At 44.0% G+C, this 26,661-nt stretch overlaps 2 protein-coding genes across 4 annotated transcripts; one reads left to right on the forward strand and one right to left on the reverse strand.

Moving 5' to 3' along the window:
* The first annotated feature begins 2,292 nt into the window (after window positions 1-2,292).
* On the forward strand, window positions 2,293-12,230 carry LOC308672228 (kelch-like protein 31). Of its 2 annotated transcripts, XM_081334950.1 has the most exons (5): window positions 2,335-2,367; window positions 2,455-2,611; window positions 7,772-9,058; window positions 10,891-12,083; window positions 12,218-12,230. In XM_081334950.1, exons 3-4 carry the CDS (start codon window positions 7,869-7,871, stop codon window positions 11,621-11,623), a joined length of 1,923 nt encoding a protein of 640 aa, XP_081191076.1. In that variant the 5' UTR covers window positions 2,335-2,367; window positions 2,455-2,611; window positions 7,772-7,868; the 3' UTR covers window positions 11,624-12,083; window positions 12,218-12,230. The 2 variants fall into 2 exon arrangements, with proteins under 2 accessions (XP_081191077.1, XP_081191076.1); XM_081334951.1 differs by lacking the exon at window positions 2,455-2,611 and having other exon boundaries at window positions 2,293-2,367.
* A 4,863-nt stretch (window positions 12,231-17,093) lies between these two features.
* Window positions 17,094-25,672, reverse strand: RPL11 (ribosomal protein L11). Of its 2 annotated transcripts, none has more exons than XM_081334793.1 (6): window positions 25,563-25,672; window positions 21,901-22,054; window positions 20,670-20,776; window positions 20,462-20,593; window positions 18,607-18,717; window positions 17,094-17,176 (listed from the first exon to the last, which is right to left on the reverse strand). In XM_081334793.1, the coding sequence occupies exons 1-6, from the start codon at window positions 25,566-25,568 to the stop codon at window positions 17,147-17,149; spliced, it is 540 nt and encodes a 179-aa protein (XP_081190919.1). In that variant the 5' UTR covers window positions 25,569-25,672; the 3' UTR covers window positions 17,094-17,146. The 2 variants fall into 2 exon arrangements, with proteins under 2 accessions (XP_081190919.1, XP_081190920.1); XM_081334794.1 differs by lacking the exon at window positions 25,563-25,672 and adding an exon at window positions 25,426-25,447.
* Between the last annotated feature and the right edge of the window lie 989 nt (window positions 25,673-26,661).

Raw genomic sequence — 26,661 nt, forward strand, 5'->3', positions numbered from 1 at the left:
TAAATGGAAAATACCCGGGTTGGGGGGGGAATGGGGATGGGGGGGACGGAATGGGGATGGGGGGGACAGGAATCTAATAAATTGAGAACATGGCAAAGATGATGGCTGGGTTCCAATGTCAAATGCCATGTTGTACTCACAAAGCGCCACGCACCACACGCCCCCCACACACACACGTATTTTCTTTTGGATTTTAACTCCCTGCTCAAAGAAACATGTGTGCAAAATAGTCTCCCACCAAGTACACACACACAAAAGCTGGGAATTTAAGAAAAATAGCACAGACAAGCTATTCTCCTCAAACTGGTGTGATGCAAAGTTAATTTAGGGTGTTCACTGCTGCAAGATGTGGTGTGTACCCCTTGATCCAAAACAACAGGGCTCTTCGAGATTTGGATGCCAATTCTGCTCAAGGAGAGTTCTTCTAGTTGAATGTTCCCATGGTCTCTTTTCAGGCTGCGTGAAGAGAAAAAGATAATCATCCATAAAAAACAATAGAGTCATTACTTCCAATACAGGTAGTCCTCAACTTATAAGAGTTCATTTAGTGACCATTCAAGGTTACAACGCCACTGAAAAAAATGTCCATTGTGACCATTTCTTCACATGACCGTTGCAGCATCCCCATGGTCATGTGATTAAAATTCAGACGCTTGGCAACTGACTTATATTTATGACGGTTGCAGTGTCCCGGGGTCATGTGATCCCCTTTTGTGATAATCTGATCAGCAGTGTCAATGGGGAAGCCAGATTCATTTAAAAACTGTGTTACTAACTTAACATCTGGATTCACTCAACTGTGGTAAGAAAGGTCATAAAATGGGGTCAAAGTGCACTTAACTATCTTGCTTAGCAACAAATAGTTTGAGCTCCGTTGTGCTCTTATGCCAAGGACTACCTGTACACTGAAGGAACTTGTGAAGACGTTTTGAGAGTTAATAACTCTACTCTAACTGGCTTATTCCATGGAACTTGATGCATTTTTTTCCCTCTGCATGAAGAATCTAGAAAGACGACTTCACTCAAAAATATCACTCCCTGCAAATATCACTCCCTACACAGCCTGAAACTGGCAGGACAAAATAGCTTTCAGACTCTGCCACTTTGCTTTGTCGTAGAAAAGGACATTAAATCTTTACAAGCATACATTCGCATCAATTGTGCTACCCATTTTCTAGGTCGACAGCATTATGCAAAGCACAAAGAAATTAAAGCCATTTGATACAATACATAGATATAGAGGTGCCCAGAGACATTAACTTCTGTTGCCCGTGAGGAGCTTGAATCCAATGTTTTTACATAAGATATGTAGTAATACAAAGAAGGTATAAAACAGATTTCCAGCTTTTGATGTACTTGTGCCAGATGCAGTGTTCCTTGCTAATGGTAAGGATAGTTCTGGACTATTAGCACTTGTCCAATAGAACACAAGGGGAACTTGTGTATTTTGCTCCGTGCATGCTCAGATACAGTATTTGCAGCAAGACATTGTCACAGAGCATCTCTAATGGAGAGTCTATTCTGTAAACCACTGAGGTATTGCCTACCCCTCTCCCCAGAACACTCCGAGATACATGTACTATGCTGATACAAACTCAGAATGCCTTACAATAGCTCCGTAAAGTAGGTCATTATTAATATTACTTGTATGCTTGCAGATGAAGTCAAAAACTGAGAAAGTCACAGTTGAATGGAGTTGATGGAATTCCAGAGAGAGAGAGAGAGAGAGAGAATCAGTTGAAAGAACAAAAACTTTGTGCAGGCGCATACACATCCATGCATTTAGGTAGAGCGGTGTTTCTCAACCTCAACAACTTCAAGACGGGTGGACTTCAACTCCCAGAATTCACCAGTCAGCATAGCTGGCTGGGAACTTCTGGGAGTTGAAGTCCACCCATCTTCACTTTGCTGAGGTTGAGAGAAACAATTGAAGCAGCTTTCATAGCAAATAAAAAAAAGTTGAGGTAAAGTCTAGAAAATTAGCTGGCCTCAGGCTCCTGGAGAGCAGATGGTGGAAATGAAAAGGGAAGCAGTTCCTTCTGCAAAGTTTATCCTCCTTCCCTTCCATCGGTCAGTCCAGCCCAGAGCAGATCAGAGCTATCTGGATTCTGGAAGCTGAAGTGGACGCTTGGCCCTCTTCTCTTTCCAGCCCTATCAGGCATCCCCCCTGCGTCACAAGCATCCAGCCAGGGGAACAGGCGATATGAGAAGGATGGTCAGCTGGCCAAGCTGAATTGGGAAAAAGGGAGGAGGGGCAGTAGCATTGCCACATTTCAAGGCTTCTGCTGGAACCAGCAGGGTCATCCAGCGTGTGGAGCAGACGGGCATCAGATCCTTTCCCTCTCCTGGGCCATACTCCGTTTCCAGGTAAGTTCAAAGGCGGTGGCGGTTCTGAGCCCAGCTGGTGAATGAGCCCAGATGCTCTTTTTCCATATTCTTTTTTTTTTTTGCTAGGAGTTGGGAGGGGGCTTCCAAGTCTCTTGAGCTGTGACTGAGCAGGTAACAGAAGTCATTCTGTGAAAGAGATATCAGTTGCCAAGGTCTAAAAAGAGAAAAGTAAATGTCAAAGCTTAGATGTGGTGGCTGAAACCTCAGGCTTTTTCTCTGAATGGTATGTATATATATATCTACATCTTTATATAAACATGAAAGTATACCTGTGTACATGTGTGTGTGTGTGTGTGTGTGTGTGTGTGTGTGGTGAATAGCGGTGATGAGAGTGTGGTTTATTCCACAAGTGGGCACAGGTGAGAAACAATCTAAAAACAGACTCATCAGGGGTTAATTTCTGGTTAATCACCCCAGACTTGCAAGTGGCCAGGCTGCTTATAAAGTATCCTGGATTACAGTATGCAGATCTTGGCCTGATCTAACTTCATCCCTGGTGAAGCTAAAGTATCGCCTAGCAGTTCTTGGTATCCGTTGACGCAGATCACTATGCCATGTGGGTGGGTGATCTTGAGTCTGCACTTTAAAAGTTTAGCTTGTGGATTCTTCCCCTCTAAAAAAGATCCGCATAAAACTGGTTAACTAATCTAATTTGGGATATTAAATTTTGTTAGCTAAAATAAGGTGTGAAGAACAAAAAGAGGCACCTAAGAGTGAAGAATTTACCAAGATACGTAGCAACAGTGGATCATAGAAAGCAGCAAGTATATGTAATGTAGAATTCTTAAATACTGCTCGATAGTTCTGGAGCATAAATGTGAGGATCCCTAGTACTGGTGTATAGTTCATTTCATCCCCCAAAATGTGTTTCTATCACATACCTTGAATCAAGAAGGAAGAATCTTCTTTTAAAGTTATGGAATGTAATCCACCACAACAGAGCCTATGCACAATATTTATGCATGATTTGTAATAAATACACACAAATGTATACAGTATATATTTGCAATGACCTGTAGTGTGATTAATCTTCATTAATTGTTTGCTACTGGTAGGGATCGTGCAGCTAGAATAACTGAAAGTCAGGTGCAAACTAAGACCATAATCCTACCCCTGTTTTCTTCAAAATAAGCCCCGTGGAATTTAGAGGGCCTTCCTCTTAGCTCCATATAAGATAGTAACCTAAATAGATTGCATAGACGACACCTGGATTTAATGAGACTTATTCATTACTCATTTTCAAAAATAATTAGGCTGGAATTCAAGACAAAATATTTTGTTAAACATTAGATCTCCTTTTCCAAATATGCCATTTTGCTAGGTAAGGAAGAACTAAGATAGATGAAGGACAAAACCTTGGTTGATAACAGCTTCGCCAACTAGACAACATCTTTGGGGGTGGGGGTGGGGGTGGGCTGGAACTGCCACTCCCCAGATATGGAGTAGGCAATACGAGTTGCAGCCTAGAGGGCTCCACCTTGGAGAAGGGTGCTCTATAAGAACATTTTTTTAAGCTAGCATATCTCCCACCTTACTATGTAGCATACACATTTAGTGAGGAGTGGGTTACTTGATGCCAACATTACAAATTAGCCTTTACAGAAATTCGTAGTTTAAAATATAGGTAGTTCACATTTTCCTAAGAAAGGCAGTTGTGCATACACAGGCTCTCTATTATATTTACCATGTTCTGAAGACTTAATGTTACAAGGGTTTGTTCAGTCAACTACAAAGATATGTTAATGGTACTCATTTATCTGGAAATAAATCTAGAATAAATCTGCTATATACCTTCATGAGCTCTTAAAAACCAATGGAGGTTTGATTCCAGCATGCTTGCAAGACCAAAGCAAAAACTAAATTGAATGTAATTCACTGTGCTACAATTATTTTTGTAAGCTTAATATTTATCCTGTTTAAAAAATGCAATTTAGCTATTTTAACTCTGAGCAAACACTTTCAACTTCATTTTTTGTGTTCACATTATAGATAAGCCCACTTAAACCCAATCACAAGTTTTCAGTTAACATGCTTATCCATCATTATCCAATTTTAAGTTATCCAATTTTCTAAATTTACATAATATTGAACTAGTCACACTTAATAGGTTCACCTAAACCACCACCACTAACCAACATTAAAACTAACCAACTTTAGCACAGAATACAAATGCATCCATTGTATCTTAGTATGTTGTAGTATGCTGGTCTGTTACATTATACCATGTTTCATTCAGCATTATGCCAATTGAGCCATCAGGGTTTGTTAACTATGGATTATGGTTCTATTTTACAGTACATTTTTCAGGTTATACTATTAGGTAGAAATGGAAAAAGCTACTGTAAAGTAATTCATTGTAGGCACTCAGGGAAAAGTAAAACCAGCGTGTCTTACAGCGGCCATGTTTAAATAGAAACTGCATTTACACCATAGACTTACCCAGAGTTAACTAAACCATGGGTTACTCAAACCTGTGTTTGTACACCATGATTATAAACTAACTTGGCTTGCTTATGGTTCAGCCTAACCCCAGAAAGAGAGGAAAGATCAGTTATCAAGTTAAATAAAACTACAATCATGCTATAAAACTAAGTTTTACAAAACCAACCATTAACTCATTTCAAAAAGAAAAAGCAGCATTATCCAAATTTTTAAAAAGTGTTTTAGGCAGCAGAGAAACCAGAACAGGCTCCTATATGGGGGCGGAGGGGGGGGAAGGGAAACCCAACAGAAAAGTGGTGAGATACGAAGCAGCTCTTACCCAACCCTCATAGGAACTAGCCATCTTCTACCTTTCCCAAATTTCAACTGAGCACTTCAGGTCAAAGTGCGGCTAAATACTAGTGCAGTCACATGGTCTGAACAAAAGGCTTCAGGCAATTAGAGTTGAAACCCAGGTGTAGCCTTGCAACAGTCTTCAAGGGCAGCCCCAGCTGACTCATACTGCAGTAGCCCAATCTGGGTTTCATCAAAGAAGTGTGTTTGCTCCCAAGCAATACCTGGGAGCAAACCCCTTCCTGGCCACCAGTGCAGTCCATCCTTCTAGCAGCAGAGGGAAGCCCCATTCTGCATATCTGGAGGGAGCAATAAATATTAACACCTACCTGCTGATGCCTGTGCCTCACCTTTCCCTTAAAGGCATAGCTGCAGAGACAAGTAGCAAACTTGGCAACCCTAGCCTGGAAAGGCAACAGTGATTTACTTCTCATCCTTTCATCCACCCCCTCCTATTCTGAGAATGATAGATTGCCTAACCTTCCAGAAACCTGATCTTGATGTCCAGCTCGGAGGGGAGAATGTGAAGCACAGCTACTTGGCTATTTCTGTCCTGCTACAAACAGGTCTGTTATCCAGTAGCTCAGCAATCTCACCCCTTTTGCTCAAAAGGGGAGGAGGACAGAAACAGCTGAGGAACAGCTGGGGACTCCATCAGGCCAATGTTCCTCTGTAGAGGGCAGGATTCCCTACATAACTTAGTTTGGGACCAAATGCAGTTTGTCCAAGTTCCTGCAGTCCAGATGGAGCAGACTGAGATAAACCCAGACAGTGTCGCTCTTACCAGGTAGACCAGACAGGAAACATGACCAGATGAGCTCATTCTACTTTATTTTAAAGCTACATTAACGAAATCTTGCAAGTCAGAAAACACAATTCTGCTGCTGTGTCCTTTACTATCAGAGAAAAAAAGGGAGGGTCTTGTGTCCCACTCATTATCCAGATGCAGGCTATGCTGTTTCTTATCTGATGGTTCCCTTGCATCTCTTCTCCCTTCTTTCAAGGTTTTGCCTACTACCAGCACAGCTGGTTTGAATTCGTACTTGCAAACCACATCAGATAGCTAGTAGATTATATAAACACTCCCAGGATTTTGTGAACATTGGCTTAATTGATTCGTGGTTCAGTTAACCACACTCAGAGTATGTGCAATATGCAAATATTACCTATTGCAGGGGTCTTGAAACTTGGCCCTTTTATGACTTGCGGTCTTCAACTCCCAGAATTCCTCAGCCAGCTTGTCTGGCAGAGGAATTCTGGGAGTTGAAGTCCACAAGTCATAAAAGGGCCAGGTTTCAAGACCCCTGGCCTACTGTATTATCAATCAGGGAATGCCTTTGAAAAGAACACTAGAAGTAGACACAGTTGCTTTAATGAGATGGAGAGGTGCTGCATTCATGCTCCTGTATGTTATAAAGCACCTCTTCTGAACTGAACCAAGGCAAGCAAAAATGGATTAGTTGGTGGACTCTCATTAGGGCCAGGCACAAATATAATGATATGTTTTGACAATATAATGATATGTTCTTTCCCAGATTCAGCAATTTAATATAGATCAGCCTTTTCCACTTCCCATTCCAGATGTTTGGTACAATACTTTCTGTCTCAAAATTCCCAATTTGAATAGGATGGCTGGAAATTCTGGGTGCTGTTGTCACAGGACTTTAGTGCAGGGGTCTTGAAACTTGGCCCTTTTATAACTTGCAGACTTCAACTCCCAGAATTCCTCAGCCACACTGGCTGAGGAATTCTGGGAGTTGAAGTCCACAAGTCATAAAAGGGCCAAGTTTCAAGACCCCTGCTTTAGTGCATGCATTCAGCAGCTGTGTTGGTATATCTAGAGGCTGCCAATTATCTGCCAAGTTTTTGTCAAGGTGCTGATTGTGAAATTAACTCATGAGATCCTGAGCAGCTCAAGACCAGATTCTCTCTAAGGCAGGGGTCCTCAAACTTGGCCCTTTTATGACTTGTGGACTTCAACTCCCAGAATTCCTCAGCCAGCATGCCTGGCTGAGGAATTCTGTGAGTTCAAATCCACAAGTCATAAAAGGGCCAAGTTTGAAGACCCCTGCTCTAAGGAATCTCTTGTTTCTGCAAATGTCCACCTAACTTTACGTTCTGCTGATATCCCGTGTACAGGTAGTCCTCGACTTACAACAGTTCATTTAGTGACTGTTCAAAGTTATAACACCTCTGAAAAGTGACTTATGACTGTTTTTTCACAATTATGACCATTGCAGCATCCCCACGGTCACGTGATCAAAATTCAGATGCTTGGCAGCTGATTCATATTTATGACGGCTGCTGTGTCCAGGATGTGTGCGTGTGTCACCTGATCACCCTTTGCGACCTTTCGACAGGCAAAGTCCGTGGGGAAGCCAGATTCGCTTAACAACCGCCTTAGTAACTTAACAACTGCAGTGATTCACTTAACAACTGTGGCAAGAAAGGTGGTAAAATGGGGCAAAACTGACTTAACAGATGTCTCACTTAACAATGGACATTTTGGGCTCTGTTGTGGTCATAAGTCGGGGACTAGCTGCACTGCTTTGATTTTTGTTAATGAAAACGCACAATAATATTGTCCTTAATTAAACCACTCTTGCAGGGCGCAGATTGGAGAAGGCTGGCATAGGCTGGGTAGGATGTGTCTTCCTTGACCAAGCAACTTCTTGATATCACCTTACAGGCCGCCCTTTGCCCCAATGGCCCCCAAGAAGAAAAGCTCCAAAAAGAGCAAGCCGGTGAAGAGAGACACTCCTGTTAACGTCACCCTAGCCGAAGATCCCTCTCTTGACATTGACCACCATCATCAACTGGACAGTTTGTTTGAAAACGGTTCCGATGGCTTCCTTTGCACTGCCACGGAAGTCACCAATCCAAGCCATGGAACTGACATGCTGATGGAGATGAGTTCTCTGCAGCAAGAGCACTTCCTTTGTGATCTCACAATTGCTACCAAAACCAAATCGTTCAGAGTTCATAAACTGGTGATGTCCTCCTGCAGTGAATATTTCAAAAATCAGCTGAAAAAGGGCCCCAACCTTCAGCAAGTGGACCTCAATGACATCTCCTCCTTGGGCCTGGCTACTGTCATCTCATATGCGTACACCGGAAAGTTGAGTCTTTCCCTGTACACCATTGGCAGCACCCTTTCCACCGCCAGCCACCTGCAGATGTTTGCACTGCTCAACATGTGCTCCGATTTCCTCATCCAGGAGATGAATGTGGAAAACTGGATGTATATTGCCAATATGGCAAACACATACAATCTCAGCCGGGTTAAAGATGCTGCCCGGAGGTTCATCCGGGAACATTTCCTAGAGTTCTCGGATACTGAGCAGTTTTTGAAACTCACCTTTGAACATTTGAATGAATTGCTGATGGATGATAATCTGGAGTTCCCCAGTGAGGTGATGGTCTTCCAGATTGCCATGAAATGGCTTGAGTTTGATGCCAAGAGGATCAAGTATGGGGCAGATCTCCTGAAGAACGTGCGGTTCGGCACGATCCCAGCTCATGACTTGATCAATTATGTCCAACCTGTTCCGTGTATGATGCAGAACCCAGAATGTCACAAACTTTTGGTAGATGCGATGAATTACCATTTGCTTCCTTATCAGCAAAATGAGCTTCAGTCCAGAAGAACCAAAATTCGAGGGGGCCAGAAGGTGCTGCTTATGGTTGGCGGGCGGCCATGTTCTGCGGAGAAGGCCCTCAGCAAAGATGTGAGCTACAGAGATCAAGAAGGGAACTGGGCTAAGCTGACCGAGATGCCCACCAAATGTTTCAACCAATGTGTTGCCGTCATGGACAGCTTCCTTTATGTGGCAGGCGGTGAAGATCAAAACGACGCCCGGAACCAAGCAAAACATGCAATTAGCAATTTATGCAGGTAATAACAATACAAAGATAAGATCTCTTGGAACAGCGAAGAAGAGGTTTAATATAGGAAGCTGATTTAATGCTGGGCCAGACCATTGTTCCATCTTATTTATTTATTTTTATTTATTTTTATTTTTTTATTTTTATTCCATTTATATCCCGCCCTTCTCCGAAGACTCAGGGCGGCTTACAAGCTTAGCAGTAGCCTTCATTCTATGTATATGCCTGCTTGTTAGGGCTTTCACACACACACCCAAGCGGCATTATTACAAAGTCAGCTTATTGCCCCCAACAATCTGGGTCCTTATGCCATTCTGTCTACTTGGCCCTTCCAAATCTCCAAGCAAGAACATTTCCCAGGCCTGGTATTGCCGCTGCAAGTTAGGAGACCAAATATTCTGATGCTTACTTTTAGGACCTGCATGAGTTTTGCCCCATTTTACAAACTTACTTGTCACAGTTATGTGAATCACTGCAGTTGTTAAGTTAGTAACACCATTGTTCTTCCCCAATGACATGTAACTGGTATAAGTATGAGTCAGTTGCCAAGTGTCTAAATTTTGATCAGGTGACCCTGGGGGTGCTGCAATGGCCATAAGTGTGAAAAATGGTCACAAGTCACAAGTGCTGTTGCACCTCTGAATGACCACTCAATGAATGGTTGTAAGTGGAGGATTACCTATAGTTGATTTATGTAACATCCTGATGAAAAAGCAAACAAACCGCATTACGTTTTACCATATTACCTTAAGTGAACCAGACCAATGAGTGTTTTCCCATGTGAAACCAAATCATTGTTTAATCATGATTTGTTATGGAAAACAGTAGGCTGTGTTCATCCAATACACTAAACCAGCATCATCTGGCAGGGGCAGGGCAAAAGAAAGATAAGATGGTCACTGTGACTAGTCTTCAGGGAGTGTTTTGAATCACACAGCCACCATCTTGCATTTTTTGACCAGTGCCTGTTACCAGCCTCACTGCACTAAGCAAAATCCAAAGAGACCACATTATGGTTTAAACAATATTTGAATATAGCCATTTGAACAGACTTTGGTCTGACTTTAAAAGCCCAGAGAATTTTCAAGATATATTAAGGAATCTTTTCAAGGCCTCTTGTGAGGCATTGATTAAAACAAGAAAGTTTCTCCTAGATCTCTGCTTCCCAGTATTGGCAACTTAGGTGTGTGGACTTCAAATCCCAGAATTCCACAACCAGCAGGGCCTTGGGCAAGAATTGCGAGAGTTGAAGTCCTCCCGCTTGGAAGTTGCCACAGCTGAGAATCACTGTCTCGATCAGTGTTTCTCAATCTTAGCTCATTGAAGATGTGTGGACTTCAGTTCCCAGAATTCCCCAGCCAGCATAGCTTCAATAGGAATTGAAGTCCACATATCTTCAACCTTCTGAGATTGAGAATCACTGGTCTTGATACTACAAGGATACTTTGTTTTCCTGGTTCCTATTGCATTGGGCTGAGTTCATATTTTGCATCCAGATGTGTCTGGGAGGGAGGTCAAACAAATCAAAATGGCAGCCTTCAGTTATGCAACTGAAGCTCAGCCCCCCTTCATGTGCCTGACAACAGGGGACCTCAACCTTGACAACTTTAAGACTTGTGGACTTCAACTCCCAGAATTCCTCAGCCAGCAAAGGTTGCCAAGGTTGGGGCCAGCTTTGAGTATCCAGTTGTACAATCTTGGCTTTTTTGACATTGCGTCCCTCCCAAAACCGGGCATCAGTGCTCTCCTCTTATCTGATAGGCTCCTGTGCCATGTATCATGGCTAGAGTCCCCAAAGGATACCACCAAATCCTCACAAACCATCCTTTTCTTTCTCTGCAGGTATGATCCACGGTTCGGCACTTGGCTACACTTGTCTAACATGACCCACAAGAGGACTCACTTCAGCCTCAGTGCTTTCAATGGGCACCTCTATGCCATCGGAGGCCGCAATGCCAAAGGCACCTTGGTCTCCATCGAATGCTACATCCCTTCGGCCAACAGCTGGCAGCCCAAAGCCAACATGGAGCTGCCACGCTGCTGCCACGCCAGCGTGGTCATTGACGGGAAGATCCTGCTGACCGGCGGCTATGTGAACAACGCTTACTCCCGGACCGTCTGCAGCTATGACCCTGCCCTGGATTCTTGGCGGGACTGTAGCTGGCTGAGCAGCCCTCGAGGTTGGCACTGTGCTGCCACATTGGCTGACCGGGCCTATGTTCTGGGGGGCAGCCAGCTGGGCCCCCGCGGAGAGAGGGTCGACGTCATTCCAGTGGAGTGCTATGACCCCTCCGCCAATCAGTGGAGCTTCATGGCCCCCTTGACCACCGGCCTGAGCATGGCGGGGGTGGCCACTCTCGGTGGGCAAATTCTCCTCGTTGGGGGATGGAACGAAAGTGGGAAAAAATACCAGAAGACAATTCACGCCTTCAACCCCGATCTGAACGAATGGACCGAGGAAGGGGAGCTTTTGGAAGGCACCGTGGGGGTCTCTTGCTGCACCGTTGCTCTTCCTCAGGCGAACACCCGCAGTTCCAGAGCTAGTTCGGTTGCCTCGGCCTCTGTGAGCATGTAAATGGAGCGGTGGTTGAGCTGTGGGAATTTGGGTTCTGGTGGCTTGCTGAATGGGGGGGGGGGGGCTTCGCAGGAAAGGTGAAGGATGCGCTGGGTTTGCTGAAGAGAGTTCCCATTGCACAGGGTTGTTGTGGGTTGTGGTTCACGTCCCAATAATAGCCCTTTTTTTTTTGGATGCTCGGATTTACCTCTAGTCTAGACCTTTTTGTAACTCCTTTGGGGAACTGAAAACTGAAACATGTCCAGAGCTGACTCATCAGACGTTAAGGCCTTTCACTTCTGCAAGGGACCTCTTTTCCTCATTATAATCTGAAATCTTCTCCCATCCTCCCCCCAGAATAGCCCCGATTTTTAAAGGATTGGGAAGCCTTGGGGAGGGGCTCTTTTCAAGGAATGGTCAGTTTCCTGGGCACCTCAGCCCTTAATTAAAGGCAAGACAAAAACATTGTGTTTTTGTTTAAGTCAGGGGTAGGCAACCTCGGCTCTTTTATGACTCATGGACTTCAACTCCCAGAATTCCTGAGCCAGCTTGGAATTCTGGGAGTTGAAGTCCATGAGTCATAAAAGAGCCGAGGTTGCCTACCCCTGGTTTAAGTACTCTAGCCCAGGGGTCTGCAACCTTGAGAACTTTTAAGACTTGTGGACTTAAAACTCTGGGAGCTGAAGTCCAGAAGTCTTAAAGTTCTCAAGGTTGCAGACCCCTGCTGTAGCCCATTTATAAAGAATCAAGGCTGGAAGGGACCTTGGAGATCTTCTAGTTCAGCCCACTGCCCAAGTCAGGAATCCAATCCAGGGTTGTCCAATCTCTTCTTAAAAACCTCTAGTGATGGAGCACCCACAATTCTGACAGGCAAACTGTTGCACTCATTAATTGTTCTCCCTGTCAGGAAATTCCTCCTTATTTCCGGGTTGGATCTCCCTGATGAGCTTCCACCCACTGGTTCTGGCCCTGCCCTCAGGTGCTTTGGAGAATGAATCAACACTCTTCCCTTTGGCAGCCATTCAAGTATTGGGGCACTGTTATTTTGTCTCCCCTAAGCTTTCCTTAGCACAAATATATCTTGCTCCTTTAGCCGTTCATATGGTTTAGCCTCCAAGCCCCTTATCCCCTTTATGGCTCTTCTCTGCATGCTTTTTAAGACCCAGTGTCTTTTTTGTATCTGTCAGCTCACCTGGGAAATGTAGCTATTCCATGAAAAATTTACCAATTTGCTCCTTCTTGCATATTCACACAACCGCTAAACCCCCTCTAGGCAGTTGGGAATGCACACCACCACCCGCCCAGTGACCTGGCTCACTGACATTGTCTGTTTCCAAACATGTTATCCAAGCTAAGAGGTGCTATCGTTCTGTAGCAGGAAAAAAAATTTCAAACCTAAGATTAGTCATATCTTTATTCACCAAAGTCTCCTTAACCAGATCAAGCCATGACGTTGCAAATACTAAGTATGGTCAGAGTTAGCTTGGTTAATTTCTTGCAGCTAGCTCATTTAGCTATTTTATAGATCAATGTCATTTGCAAGTCCAGAAGAACTGATTTGGGATGTTGTGTGAACGCTCTCTGTCATGTTAACTACAAATGACTGATATCCTGAATAAGGTGTTGTGTAACCACAAACTGTTCTGAACCAGCCCTCTTCTCGCAACCCCTATTCAAAAAGAAGAGTCTGGAAAGCGTCCAAGGCTAAAAGGCTTCTGCCAAGATTTAATTACGCAGTTAACAAAAAACACAAGAGCTTGTCTTCTCAAGCGGAAAAGTTGCTTTCAGCAACCAGCCCCTCCCCAAACACTCCTTTTATAAAGAGCTCAGGGCGTGGTCTCCCTGTGCCTCCTCCCGAGGAGTCCTGCAGCCTTTCTTTGTTTGTTCCTGCTTGACTGCCTCCTGCGTCGGGCGTCCTTGAACAGGGCCAGCTGTGGGTCATCATCCTCCGCACTCTCGGGCTCACGCAGCTGAGAAGAGGTCCCCGGCTGAGGACTCTGCAAAGCCTCCAAACCATCATCAGCCGGTTCGTTTCCCTCCTCCAAACCATCATCAGCCGGTTCGTTTCCCTCCTCCCCCTCAGAGTCATCCGATACATCAGAGCCGGCTGTCGGACCCACAGGCTGGCCCTGAGTCACAACACAAACCACAGATAAAGAGCCAAAGAAAATAAAGCTGGAAATGGATTGTCATTAACCAAGCAGAGAAGTTTGATATCACGTGAATATTCCCAGCCTCTGTTCTTGCTCCACTGCATGACTAAACTAGGAAGTATTCATTAGCTTTAACTTTTTGTTGAACTACAGATCCCAACCACAAATGAGATGGCAACTGAGACATGTTGAGTTGTATTTTAACATCTGGAAGGCCACAGGATTCCCCACACCTGGTCTAGGAGAAACAATGCTTCAAATAGGAGCACCAGTTTCTACATGGAACTGTACAAGACTATGAAGCACTATTGTTCATTTACACAATCTTATCAGCCAGTTGGGACTCCCAGTTTAGCTAACCTTTAGTTCATGCAGAGCTCTCGTTCCACCGGTTTTCTCTAAAGATAGTGGGGTTAACAATTTGGTTATAAAACATGCACATGGGCCAGCTTGATTGGGGATGATGGGAGGATTGCACGAGTTTTAAATCCCACAGTAAATCGCTCAAAGTGCAGGATGGGTGAACTTGGCTTAGGGCTTGAAAATGTCTTGGGAGTCCCTTAATTTGGGGTGGGGTGGATAATGGTGGCTGGATTTATACATCACTTTAATTGGATTTTACTGAATAAGTCATAATGGGCCTAGTTCACTTAACGTTATGAAACTAGAACTTGATTACACATGTATCCGTGACATTTCTGCACCCAGCACTATTTATATTCCTTTATTATTTGTAGAAATACCTCAAGGTGGCAAACATACTTAATACTCCTTCCTATTTCCCCACAACCCTGTGAGTTGGGCTAAGAATGACTAGCCAAGGGTACCTAGCCAGCTTTCACACCTAAGGTGGAAATAGAATTCAGTGTCCCAGTTTGTAGCCTAATGCCTTACTTAACCCAGACATGTCAAACACAAGCCCAGGGGCCGGATCCAGCCTGCTAAGTGGTTTCATGTGGCCCGCGAAGCCATCCTGGAAACAGTGAGGGAATGGCCCCCACTGCCTTGGCCCTGGCCCAGAGACCCTCCTTCTGCCAGAGACCCTCAGATCTGTCCCACTCCTGCCCAGGCCCCCATAGGCACCCTTGATGCGAATGATGTAGAGCTGGCCACGCCCACCCAGTAGGCCATACACACTCTAGCCACACCCACCCAGTACACCACACCCACCCTGGCAATACCCACCCGGCCCCGAGGGCAACCGCAATGCTGATGCGGCCCTCCATGAAATTGAGTTTGACACCCCTGCCTTAACCGCTACGCCAAACTAGCTCCATATACCATCCTATATGGGGAGAGTTGTGATGGAATCAGTGCAATACTAAGTATTGGCATCATAATCAGAGGCAACTAAGGAATAAGACCAGGAATGGGAGAACCAGATGTGTCATGCGGCGACAGCAGGAAAGTCAAGCATTTATTGTGTAATTAATTAAATCTGCCAAGATTCAGATAGTACAACTTAGTTCACACCTGGAACTGGCTTTAATCTTCTATGTGGTAAGCCTAGCCAGATACAAGATTGTTTAAACGTATTGCATGCAACGTCATTTTCCTTCCTTTCGGAGAAAGCAAATTTTAATATAGTAGTTGTGTTCATGTAGCATGGATATCTAGTTTAGTCCAGGGGTGTCAAACTGCCAGCCCACGGGCTGGATGTGTCATGCCGAAACTGCGCCCACCCCATTGCCAACAACGGAAAAAGTCACGCCACGTGGCGAGTTTGACACCCCTGGTTTAGTCAACTATCTTGATTTTTTGGTTTTGCATCAAATGATTTAAAAGAACACGCTTGGAGTAGGTTTGCAGAATACACTTGATATAGAAAGGTACCTAATTTGTGATGGTTATATGAGCCCAGAATGTGCCCCATTTCTAAGGATAGCATCATTTCTTACCCAATTATAAAATTCAGCCTCAGTAATGCTGGCTATGCAGAAAAAGGCAGGTTCTTATTTGAGCATCCTTAGACATCTGCACTCACATTTGTTAGTTGGGAATAAATGTAGTTTCCACCTTTCCTGTTCAATTTAGGCATTTCATCACCAAGTTAAAAAAAAAAGACATTTAGCTGCAGAACCTGTTTCCCAAAACCCAGTTTATATTTTATTCTTTCATCTTCATGTCTCCTTTCATATCCATTTTCGAATCAGAGGACCAAGGAGGCGAAGAGCAATAATTGCAGGCTGAGTACAGCAAATACACTTTGCCAGCACAGAATGAATTGAACACAAGGGGATAACATGTGCAGCTGTGAGAGGTATTTTGAGGTTGGTTGTCAGGGAAGGAAGCTTTTCCTCAGAATTACGACATGCCTAGACATGTCTTTAATAGGCAAATGAGACTTCAAAATTACCATTCCACAGGATTCACCTATATAGCAGTCTATTGCAGGGGTGTCAAACTGCCAGCCTGTGGGCCGCGGTTGCATCACACGGAGGCCGCAGCCACCCCAGCGCTGGCAATGCAAAAAACAAAAAAAAAAGTCACGATATGTTGTGACACGTCACATGATGCGGAGTTTGACACCCGTGGTTTATCACCTCCAGCAAGGATCAAACTCTATGCTTGGCCGGTCTGTGAATGCACTTCTCTTGAAGAATGTACTGGAGCAATGGTCTAATGAAGCAGTTAGCCTCCTTACAGGACCTTTTGGAACAGGGAGGAAGAGGAGTTTCTGTGAAGAGAAACCACTCCATCTTTGAACTCACGGCAACAACTGAAACGATGCAGCTTTGATGGATTTTTAGAAGAGAAATGAATTTGGTTTGCGCCAATCCTACTGTTATATTTGCAACAAAATCAAAGGATTATACATTCTTGAGGATTGGCCCTCGGATTTCAGCAGTGCTGTTTTTGGAATGCCCATAGGGTGTACGCAGCCTATTGTCCATTCCTGGTCTAGACTCCAGGACAATGTTTCTCAAACTAGCAATTTTAGGTGGTGTGACCGTCAACTCCCAGAATTTCCCAGCCAGCCATGCCACACATCTGAAAGTTGCTGCAGTTGAGAAAGACTGGTGTAGGGAAATTGAATGAAAACTGGATATTTTCCAAGTTATTGTACAAAAGAGAAAAAGGAAGACCTATGACACATCTTGCATATTTAGTAGTGTTGCCATCAAACCCACTGAATCACACTGGGGCTTCCAGATGCCAACAAACTGCCAAATCCAGATGAATAACAATTAACCTCTTCAGAAACCCATATGCTCCTACCCGATGCAGCACAGAAGTCCCAAAATACTTTATACTAATCTTCAGATTTCTTCCAAAAGAGTGATATCCAATGCCCAAATATAGAAAAGTCCATGGAGAGAAGATAAGATTACCCAATGGCAAATTAAACAATGTAAAATTTTATTCACATTTACTTCCTAGTGGAAACAATTCATTTGCCTGGAAGGATGATGCCATCATACTGCAACGAGAAAAAAAGAAATTGGATGAGGTATAAGCAAGGCAAGCTCTGCTTTAAACATGTAAGGTCCCTCACATTCTATTTTTTTCAGATTTATAAGCTATGCCTGAACACACAGCAGGTTCAAACCAGTTCAACATTCACACATCCCATCCCCCTCTATCCCCAACTTCCATGTATGTGTGAATGTATGTACAATCTCACAAAACGGACTCAAAAAGGTTGAAGCTTGTAAAATATTTTACTGACACTTTATTCTGGACTGAGGCCTAAAAAGATGAATAATTAATTTGAGACTGTCTTCAAAGGCTCTATTTACTCAACCCATCTAACTATTTAAAATTTTCCTTGTGCAATTAGGTTGCGGAAAAAAGAGGGTCTCATGAATGAGATGCATTAAAGAACAGTCTTCTCATATGGAAGCACGTTTGAAATACAATGTTCCTGGATATTCCATGACAATTGATGCATAATTAAAACCATATAAACTACAATTTGCTGTAACATGTGAAGCATATGCCCTTCTCTTACATTTGTTTTAACAGATCTCTCTTAGTTAAGGACTGATAGATGCTAGCAATTCAAGGTAACCCTCCAAAACTATCCGATCCAACAAAACCACTAAGAAAGAAATTTACTACCCAACTTATGATGGCAATTGGGACCAGAATTTCCATTGCTCCGCACATTTGCAAAGTGTGACTGCATCACTGCAGTCGCAGCTGCTGTTATTAACTGAATTGCACAGTCATAAAGCAAAGCAACTTCCTGTCAGCTTCCCACAACCAAAGTAACTGGAGAAGCCAACACAAAGTTACAAGTCCTAGGCTGGCAGATAGGCAAGTGGCTACTCCCAAGTGGGGGAGGGAGCGTGCAAAGAGCTGGAGAGGTGTGAGACATCCCAACAACCTGCGAACTTCCCTGCTGGCTTCCTCACTGACTTTCTTTGGAAGCCAGCAGGGAAGGTCACCAATCCTGATCACATGACTGCAGGATGATTGTAAATGCAAAGGGCCTCCACCAGATCAAGATCATGTCACTGTGGGGATGCTGGGATGGCCAAAACTCTGAGGATTGGTCCCAACTCCCCCCTCCCTCCGCTTTGTTCAACACTACTGTAACTTTGACCAACCTCCGAACAAATGGTCATTGGTGGAGGACTCCCTGTATACTTTTGGCGTTCCTCACTAGGATAGGAGAGGCAATGGGTTGCATATGCTGGATTAGAGATGTGCCTCCCAAACAGCTGGAACTACGATTCCCAACATTCCCGGGCGGCAGGACTCTCCAGCATTGTATCTGGGAATTCTCATTGCATCCCTCCGAAGGGCACCAGATGGGAAAGGCTGGTTTAAGGAATGCCTGCCACCGATTTAAAAACCAACAGCGCAAAAGCTTGTTTGTGGTGGTTAAAAACTGCACCGATTTACCTTTTGCTGAAACCAGCGCATGGCTTCCTCCTTGCTGATTCTATGCTTGGCCCCGATGCTGCCAGTTCGGCGTTTCTTGTCAGCAATGCTGAATCCTGGCCTCCCCAGAACCTGAAGCACAAGCAGTAGCACACACAAGCAGAGTTAACTCCTAAAGGCAAGCTTCGGGAAAGCCTTTCCGACACGCTCCCAGTAATTCAAAGGGAGTAACTCATAACTAGCAAACTGCTGAAAGTAAACTTAGCACCAGAAATTTTGGAGAGCAGAGGTTAATCAACAGGGGGGTCCCTCAGATTCTCAGAGGCTGAGCCTGTGGGCTGCAGCACCTAGAACAGGGGTCTTCAAACTTGGCATTTTTATGACTTGTGGACTTCAATTCCCAGAATTCCTCAGCCAGTTTTTGCTGGCTGAGGAATTCTGGGAGTTGCAGTCCACAAGTCATAAAAGGGCCAGGTTTGAAGACCGCTGACCTAGTGTGTTCAACCTGGGATACAGAACAGCTACAGCTTTAAAGACCTTAACAATGAAGAGGTGAAAGGGGTCCCTGAAAGATACAGGCTACATACTAATCTATTTAACAGTTATGGCAAAGCTTAAAGCTCCATGGAAGGAAGAAAAATTATAAGCACCCCCAAATAAATGAAATGAGCTGTTCACAGGATAATCCTAGCTAGAACAGGTCAGGGATCAATTCTTATTAGGTTTTCTAAAACATTCTACAGACTTATTAATCCATTCTCTTTTTAATGTGGTGGAAAACAAGTCACATGACAAAACGCCCATCAACTATAAAAATCCTGGAAATGAAAGCTATAAATATCATAACCAGGAAACTAGTATCACGCCTCCTAGAAATATCTTTTAAAAAAACAGCAGATATATCAAAGGTAAGCAAATGTCCTCTGGATATACTGTGGCTGATAGGATTTGGGAGCTCCAAACATCTGGGAAGCACCAGGTTGTTTACATCTGCGACAGCGTTTCACTCAATACAAACGCTAGTTTCATTCTTAAAGTGAATCAAACCATGAACAAAATGAAACCAACAAACTTCCACTTCTTCTAAAATTGGTTCAGTTCTTTCTGGGTGCAGCAGTAATAATGACATTCTTCCTGGTCATGCTTCTCAATTTATTATCTGTATTATCTGTCAAGCCAGAAAGACAAGTGAAATTCCAGCTAAACTGATTTACCGTTGATGCTATGCGCAGGAATCTACTCACAGGTTAGCACTATTTTGGTCCTAGATTAAAGGAATCCAAGAGGGGTTGCACTTAGTTGTTTGTGGCTATATAGTGACTCTAGGCGGATTCCTCTTTTGACCCCGTCCCCAGGTTCTGCCACTGCTTCTGCTACCCTATTCCCTGCCATACACTCCTGACTTAATTCTCACAGGTATGAGACAGAATTCTTCAACACCAAATCTGGTAATAAAACAGAAGACTCAAAGCTTTCTCCATGCAGCATGGCTGGTTGGGGAATCCTGGGAATTGAGATCCATGCACCTTCAAGTTGCTGAAGTTGAGAAACACTAAATTAAACCATAAAAGCCTTCTCTCCAGATGTTATTGGAAGGGGCATGGAGCCAGAAGGCAAGATGAGTCATGTGTCATTCCAGTTACCTACATTTAATATTATAGACTGAAATCTCTCTCTGTTTTGGTTCGTGTATGCTTCAAGTACGCCACCTGCAACATTTTGTCCATTTCTCCATTTTTTAGGATACCAGTCCCCTTTCAGTTTATGAGAACGAGCCAAGCATCTCTGCTGTCATTGCAGTGTTAGAAAGGGCCCAAACTAGTGTTATACAACATAAAAATGTAAGAATGTAGAAGTTTAAGCAAAATATACAAACCACATAGAAGTCCAAGCCATAGATGCCAATACTGGGATCATATTTAATTCCCAAGTCAATGTGTTCTTGGATCCCAAATCCGAAATTGCCAGTGTCAGAGAAGTTATTCTTTCTCAGCTCATATTCTCGCACCTGAAATAATGACATTAGTTTAAATCTTTACCCTTCCAAGTTCCGTATGTTAGAAAAGTGATTAACAGCAGTTTACCTTCAATCCTTTCTCCAAGATCTCTTCAGCTTTTGCCCCACGTACAGTGCAGTGCACAGCAATCTTCTCATTTCTCCTGATCCCAAATGATCGGACGGTGTATCGAGCTGCAAAACAAACCCAGTTTTATAAGGTATTTTGAAGTCAGAAAAATAAGCAGAAAACAAACTTCAGCAAATATACAAAAAGAATTTGGAAATCCCAAATCCAAGTATCGGTTGAGATCTCCTGAGTCAACAGCTCAGATCAGCCTTAAGTCTGCAGCCTTCCAGATGTATGGCATCCTATCTCAAATGTCACCCACTGGGATATCTAACACCAGACTTAGTTCAACACATCTGGGGAAGGTCATGGGCATCCTCACATAACAGTCCATTTCAGGACAAAAGCTTTGTATAATTAAGTGTTTTAAAGCTCAAAGTATTTCCAGCTCAATTGTTATTGGAAAACAAAACGAAACTAGTATATTCTTGGCAGTGCTGACATAATGAGATTGTAGGCTCAGATGGAAAAACAGCAAAGGCTGTCTTTGTGCATTTTCCTCACTGGACAGAAAACTGACTGGCCCGTTCCTTATATTTCCTGCTTATTCCCAGTGGCTCAAAGTGGATAGAAGTGAATACAGCAATTCAGCGGCAAATTTATTTTTAAGAAATTACAGGGTATGTGATATGCTATCCTCAATAATACATTTCCAGACATCTTTTCAATAATGAGGGCTTGAACTGTTTTAAAAATGGGAGCAGGATTCAAGCCAGCTTACCTGTATTATTGAGGATAGCATATCACATACCCTGTAATTTCTTTAAAATAAATTTGCCGCTGAATTGCTGTATTCACTTCTATCCACTTTAAGTTCAAGCCCTCATTATTGAAAAGATGTCTGGAAATGGGACTGTGAGGTACTTTAGCCTGTTTCTTGATTTCTGACAGGAAGGAATCTGAGCCTAATTCAAAAGGCTTATTTATACCAGATCATGACGCTAAACAAACTCCTCACAGCACAACCACCCCAAATATTTGGAATCTCATAGAGGAAAACCTCAAATGATTCTAGAGTCATTTTCACGACTCTTTGCTCTACAATAATCTTCCCCAACCCAGGGCTATATCAAAGCACCAGCTTGGTGAAGGCTGGCAATTCAACGAAGGCTGGCAGCTGAACGAGGAGGCGGCTGATCAGAAGGCTGCTAGTTCTTGTAATTCAATCAACGCCTTTGACCAAATTTACCTTTCGAGAAGACGGGGGTCTGTCCTGTGAGCTGCTCCAACACTTTGGCTGCTCGCGTGAGCCTGTCCCCACTCTCTCCAACGCAGATGTTCAAGCAGAGTTTGCGAATGCGCAGCTCCCTCATGGGGTTTTCCTTCTCACCCTGGTCTTGATGCTGCAAAATGGTAGGGGGTGTGGGGAGAAAAGGGGTTGTGGTTATGGCAGAAATGTACCAGTCTTATTCTCATCATATGTACTCTGGAACAAGGAGCAACACTTGGAACTGGGATTCGATTTCTTGAGACTGGCATGGCTATTTTCGGTTTTATGTTACAAATAAAGCATAACGCCTTAAATCAGGGGTCCCTAACCTCTGGTCCGTGGACCCGTTCCAGGCTGTGTCATGCCAGCAACCGGGCCACACAAACAAGCAAAGCCCCATCTGTGGGATGCAGGCAACACACAAAACCACGCCCCTTCCGGTCCATGGAAAAATCTCTTTCCATATAACCAGTCCCTGGTGTCCAAAAGGTTGAGGACCTCTGCCTTAAATGCCTTCAACTGGTTACCCCACTCTTCCCTGTAGTAGTTTTGAGCTATCAATCACGATTGTAACTCTTGCCTGTTTTTGAGCTCTCCAGCTTCAATCTGCCAATCTACCTACTAGTAAGCTAAGGGGAGAGGAAACCATAATTAGCACCAGGTAGGCGTTATTAGCATAGTCAATTCAAAATCGCATAGAAATCCCCATATTTCTTCGTCTGCACAAATCAGTCTTGATATCATAGCCAGAATGCACAGCAAACTTAGAAGCACCACACAGAAAAAAGTAGTGACTAAATAGCTCCTAAACTTTGGTGCTCCAGTTTCAAAAACTATTTAATTTGTGGCAGCTACTGCTCTTAATTTGTGGTAGCGACTGCTCTTTAGAAGGCCAGATCCTGAAGCTAAAACTCAAATACTTTGGCCACCTCATGAGAAGGAAGGACTCACTGGAGATGAGCCTCATGCTGGGAAGGATTGAGGGCAAGAGAAGGGGACGACAGAGAATGAGGTGGCTGGATGGAGTCACTGAAGCAGTAGGCGTGAGCTTAAATGGACTCCAGAAGATGGTAGAGGATAGGAAGGCCTGGAGGAACGCTGTCCATAGGGTCGCGATGGGTCGGACACGACTTCGCAGCTAACAACAACAGCTACTTAAAGCAGGAGTTTAATGCACTACTAATTTTAGCTCTAATTATAAGTCACAGGTTAGGGCCCCCTGGCCCCACTGAATATACCTTAAAAAAGAAAAACAATTATAGTGCTGTGTGGAAATTCACAAAGTCCCCATAGTCCCCCATAGTGCAAGTTATGATTTAGTTTATACCCAAACAGAAACACCACAGGACTGGAGCAATCTAAAACATGTGAATGAAAATAACCTTCATAACTAGTAATATTAGCACTATTCTTGAAAAATAAAAACAATTAACTCATTAGCTCACGCTTGAATGAATCAATAGGGTGAGATTATAACTCAGTTGCATAAAACATGTTTTGGATGCACCAAGGCTCTGAATTCAATTACTGATATCCTCAGCTTTAAAAAATACAGCTAGACCTCGACTTACAACAATTTGTATAGTGATCGTTCCAAGTTACCACACTGACTAAAGCGACTTATGACTTTTTTTTCACACTTACAAACACTGCTTTATCCCCATGGATACAGATGCTTGGCAACTGACTCATATTTAAGATGGCTGCAGTGTCCCAGGTCATGTGATCCGCTTTTATAACATGATAAGTTAATGGGGGAATCCAGATTCACTTAACGGTGTTGCTAACTTAATACCTGCAGCGATTCACTTAACAACCGTGGCTAGAAGGGTCGTAAAGGGGGCAAAACTCACTTAACATCTGTCTCACTTAGCAACAGAAATTTTGGGCTCAATTGAGGCCATAGGTTGAGAACTACCTATAGAATCTCTTAAGTTAATAACTCCTCCTGCTTGGAAAGCTACTGCTAACCTGAGTTTGCACTAAAAAAAGCAGATTAAAAAGTCTGAGCTCTTGAAATAGTAAAATCGGTTTCCCATGAAAAAGTGATATCATGCAATTACAAAGAGCGCAGAAACGAAAACATTCTGACCAAATATACAGCATCCAACGCGTGCTCTTTTCTTCAGGGTGCCCCTATATTTCTGTCGTCCTTATTCAGCGCCTTTTATTAATTATATTTAGAAACCAAGACCGTAGTGCCTTACGTTATTAATTAATTAATTAATTAATTAATTAATTATATTTTTAGACCGCCCTTCTCCCGAAGGACTCAGGGCAGTGTACAGGGCGATAAATATAAAAAACAGAATATAAAAGTTAAAATACAATTAAATATAATGCCCAAATTTAAAATTTAACACAATAATTAGGACTGGGCTTATTCTTACCTTAAGCAGAGATTTTTAAATTGCATTTCTACATTGCTGCAAAATACAGATTTAATCATACTCCTCTTAACATCAGACTGACATATAGTTACCAGGCAGCGGGCAATTCGTGCTGGCCATCTGAGTGTTAATTTAACGAAGGACACTTTCCCAAGGCATGAAATGACAACTGCATTTCTGACTATCCTCAAGAAGGAGCGACAGGGGAGTTAGCCACCAGCTGATCACATAAAGAAAAAAACTGTTCACACAACACCTTAACTGAATATGCACGTTTTCTGGACTTGCATGCACACAATCCACTACCTTGGTGGAGCAGTGGGCTAATGCCTCCTTAAGTAACACCAGCTGCCTGCAATTATTGCAGGTTCGCATCCCACCAGGCTCAAGGTTGACTCAGCCTTCCCTCCTTCCGAGGTAGGTAAAATGAGGACCCAGATTGTTGGGGGCAATTAAGCTGACTTTGTAATAATGCCGCTTGGGGGGCCCCAAAAGCCCTAATAAGCAGGCATATACATAGAATGAAGGCTACTGCTAAGCACATTGGTTTGTGCTTCTTAGATTGTAAGCTGCCCTGAGTCTTCGGAGAAGGGCGGGATATAAATGGGATTAAAATAAATAAATAAATAAATAAAATACACACCACCCCCTAAGCCAGAGGTCTTCAAACTTGGCCCTTTTATGACTTGTGGACTTCAACTCCCAGAATTCCTCAGCCAGCATGCCTGGCTGAGGAATTCTGGGAGTTGAAGTACACAAGTCATAACAGGGCCAAGTTTGAAGACCCCTGCCCTAAGCAAAGGCCCTGAATTCACCGAACCTGCATTACTACCAAGAAACGCAGAGACACCCCGATTAACTGGCTAAACTAAGGTCAGTATGTCGTGGGAACCCGGCCAGAGTTGTCTTTTAGCTGGCAAGAGCACAGGTCAGGCCCAGCCGTTTTGGGACGGGGAAGAAGAAGCACCTCTCTCGCGGAGGGGAAACTCCACAGGAAGGCCGAGGTGGGGAATTAAATCTTGAGCCGGCCTGGAGCAGGGACCGCGCTGGACAAAGGGGCCAGTCGTTTTTCTATACCGTTTCATCCGCGCAGGAATCTCCGCTGGCCGCTTACCATAATCGCCCCAAAGGAGGCCCCGACCCTTCCCTGCCCAGCTGGCACAGAGCCCTGGCCGAGAAGCCTCAGATCCGTGAGGATGGAGGTGGATTTAAGGCGACTCAGGGAGCCGCTAGAGCAAAACTACAACTCACCGACATCTTGGAGGCGTGGAAAAAGGACGGGAGCTCCGGAAGAGGATCTTAATGCGGCCGGTCACGCGAAACTGCCATAGAGCCCGAGTCAAGGCAGTGAGTTCGTAAACCGAGGGGTTCCCTAGAGAGGTGGGATCGACGCCGCACTGCCCTCTGAAGGTAGGAAGAAAGCACTGCACCCTACCCGTCGTTTAAAGCCGGGTCAGTGGGTTAGGACGCTGAGCTTGTCGATCGGAAGGTCGGCAGTTTGGCGGGTCGAATCCCGAGGGCCGCGTAGCAGAGTGAGCGCCTGTTACTCGTCCCAGCTTCTGCCAACCTAGCAGTTCGAAAGCACGTAAAAATGCAAGTAGAAAAATAGGGACCACTGCGGTGGGAAGGCAACAGCGTTCCGTGCGCCTTTGGCGTCTAGTCATGCCGGCCACATGACCACGGAGACGTCCTCGGACAAGCGCTGGCTCTTACGGAGATGAGGAGATGAGCACCGGCCCCTAGAGTTGGAAACAACTAGCATGCATGTGTGGAGGAACCTTTACCTTTTACCAAGAAGCTCAACCTTGGCGAATTTAAACTGTGTGGACTTCAACTCCCAGAATTCCCCCAACCAACATGGGGCACTACAGTGGGGCATTACTAGCTGGGCAAGTCTGGGAGTTGAATTCCGCCCAGCTTAAAGTTGCCACGATTGAGAAACATTGCTCCAGAGAGTAGAGTAGAATAGAATAGAATAGAATAGAATAGAATAGAATAGAATAGAATAGAATAGAATAGAATAGAATAGAATAGAATCTTGGAGGTCTTCTAGTCCAGCCCCCTGCTCAAGCAGGAGGACCTATACCGTCTCAGACAGGTGATTGTCCAGTCTCTTTTTTAAAACCTCCAGTGATGGAGCACCCACAATTTTAATGCTAAGCATCTTTGCTGTTGCCTCTTTGTGACTGGAGCTGCCATGAAATTCACTGGGTGATCTTGAGCCGGTCATCATCTTCCAGTCTAAACCATCTCTTGCTTTCCAGAGATGGCCATCATTTCAGCAGTGTATTTGGGCATTTTTTGAAAGTGGGAATGTATGGTTTTCTCAACTTCCATCAAACTGGGTAGG

The sequence above is a fragment of the Vipera berus genome, assembly GCF_964194415.1.
Source record: "Vipera berus genome assembly, chromosome: 9".
Taxonomy (NCBI): domain Eukaryota; kingdom Metazoa; phylum Chordata; class Lepidosauria; order Squamata; family Viperidae; genus Vipera; species Vipera berus.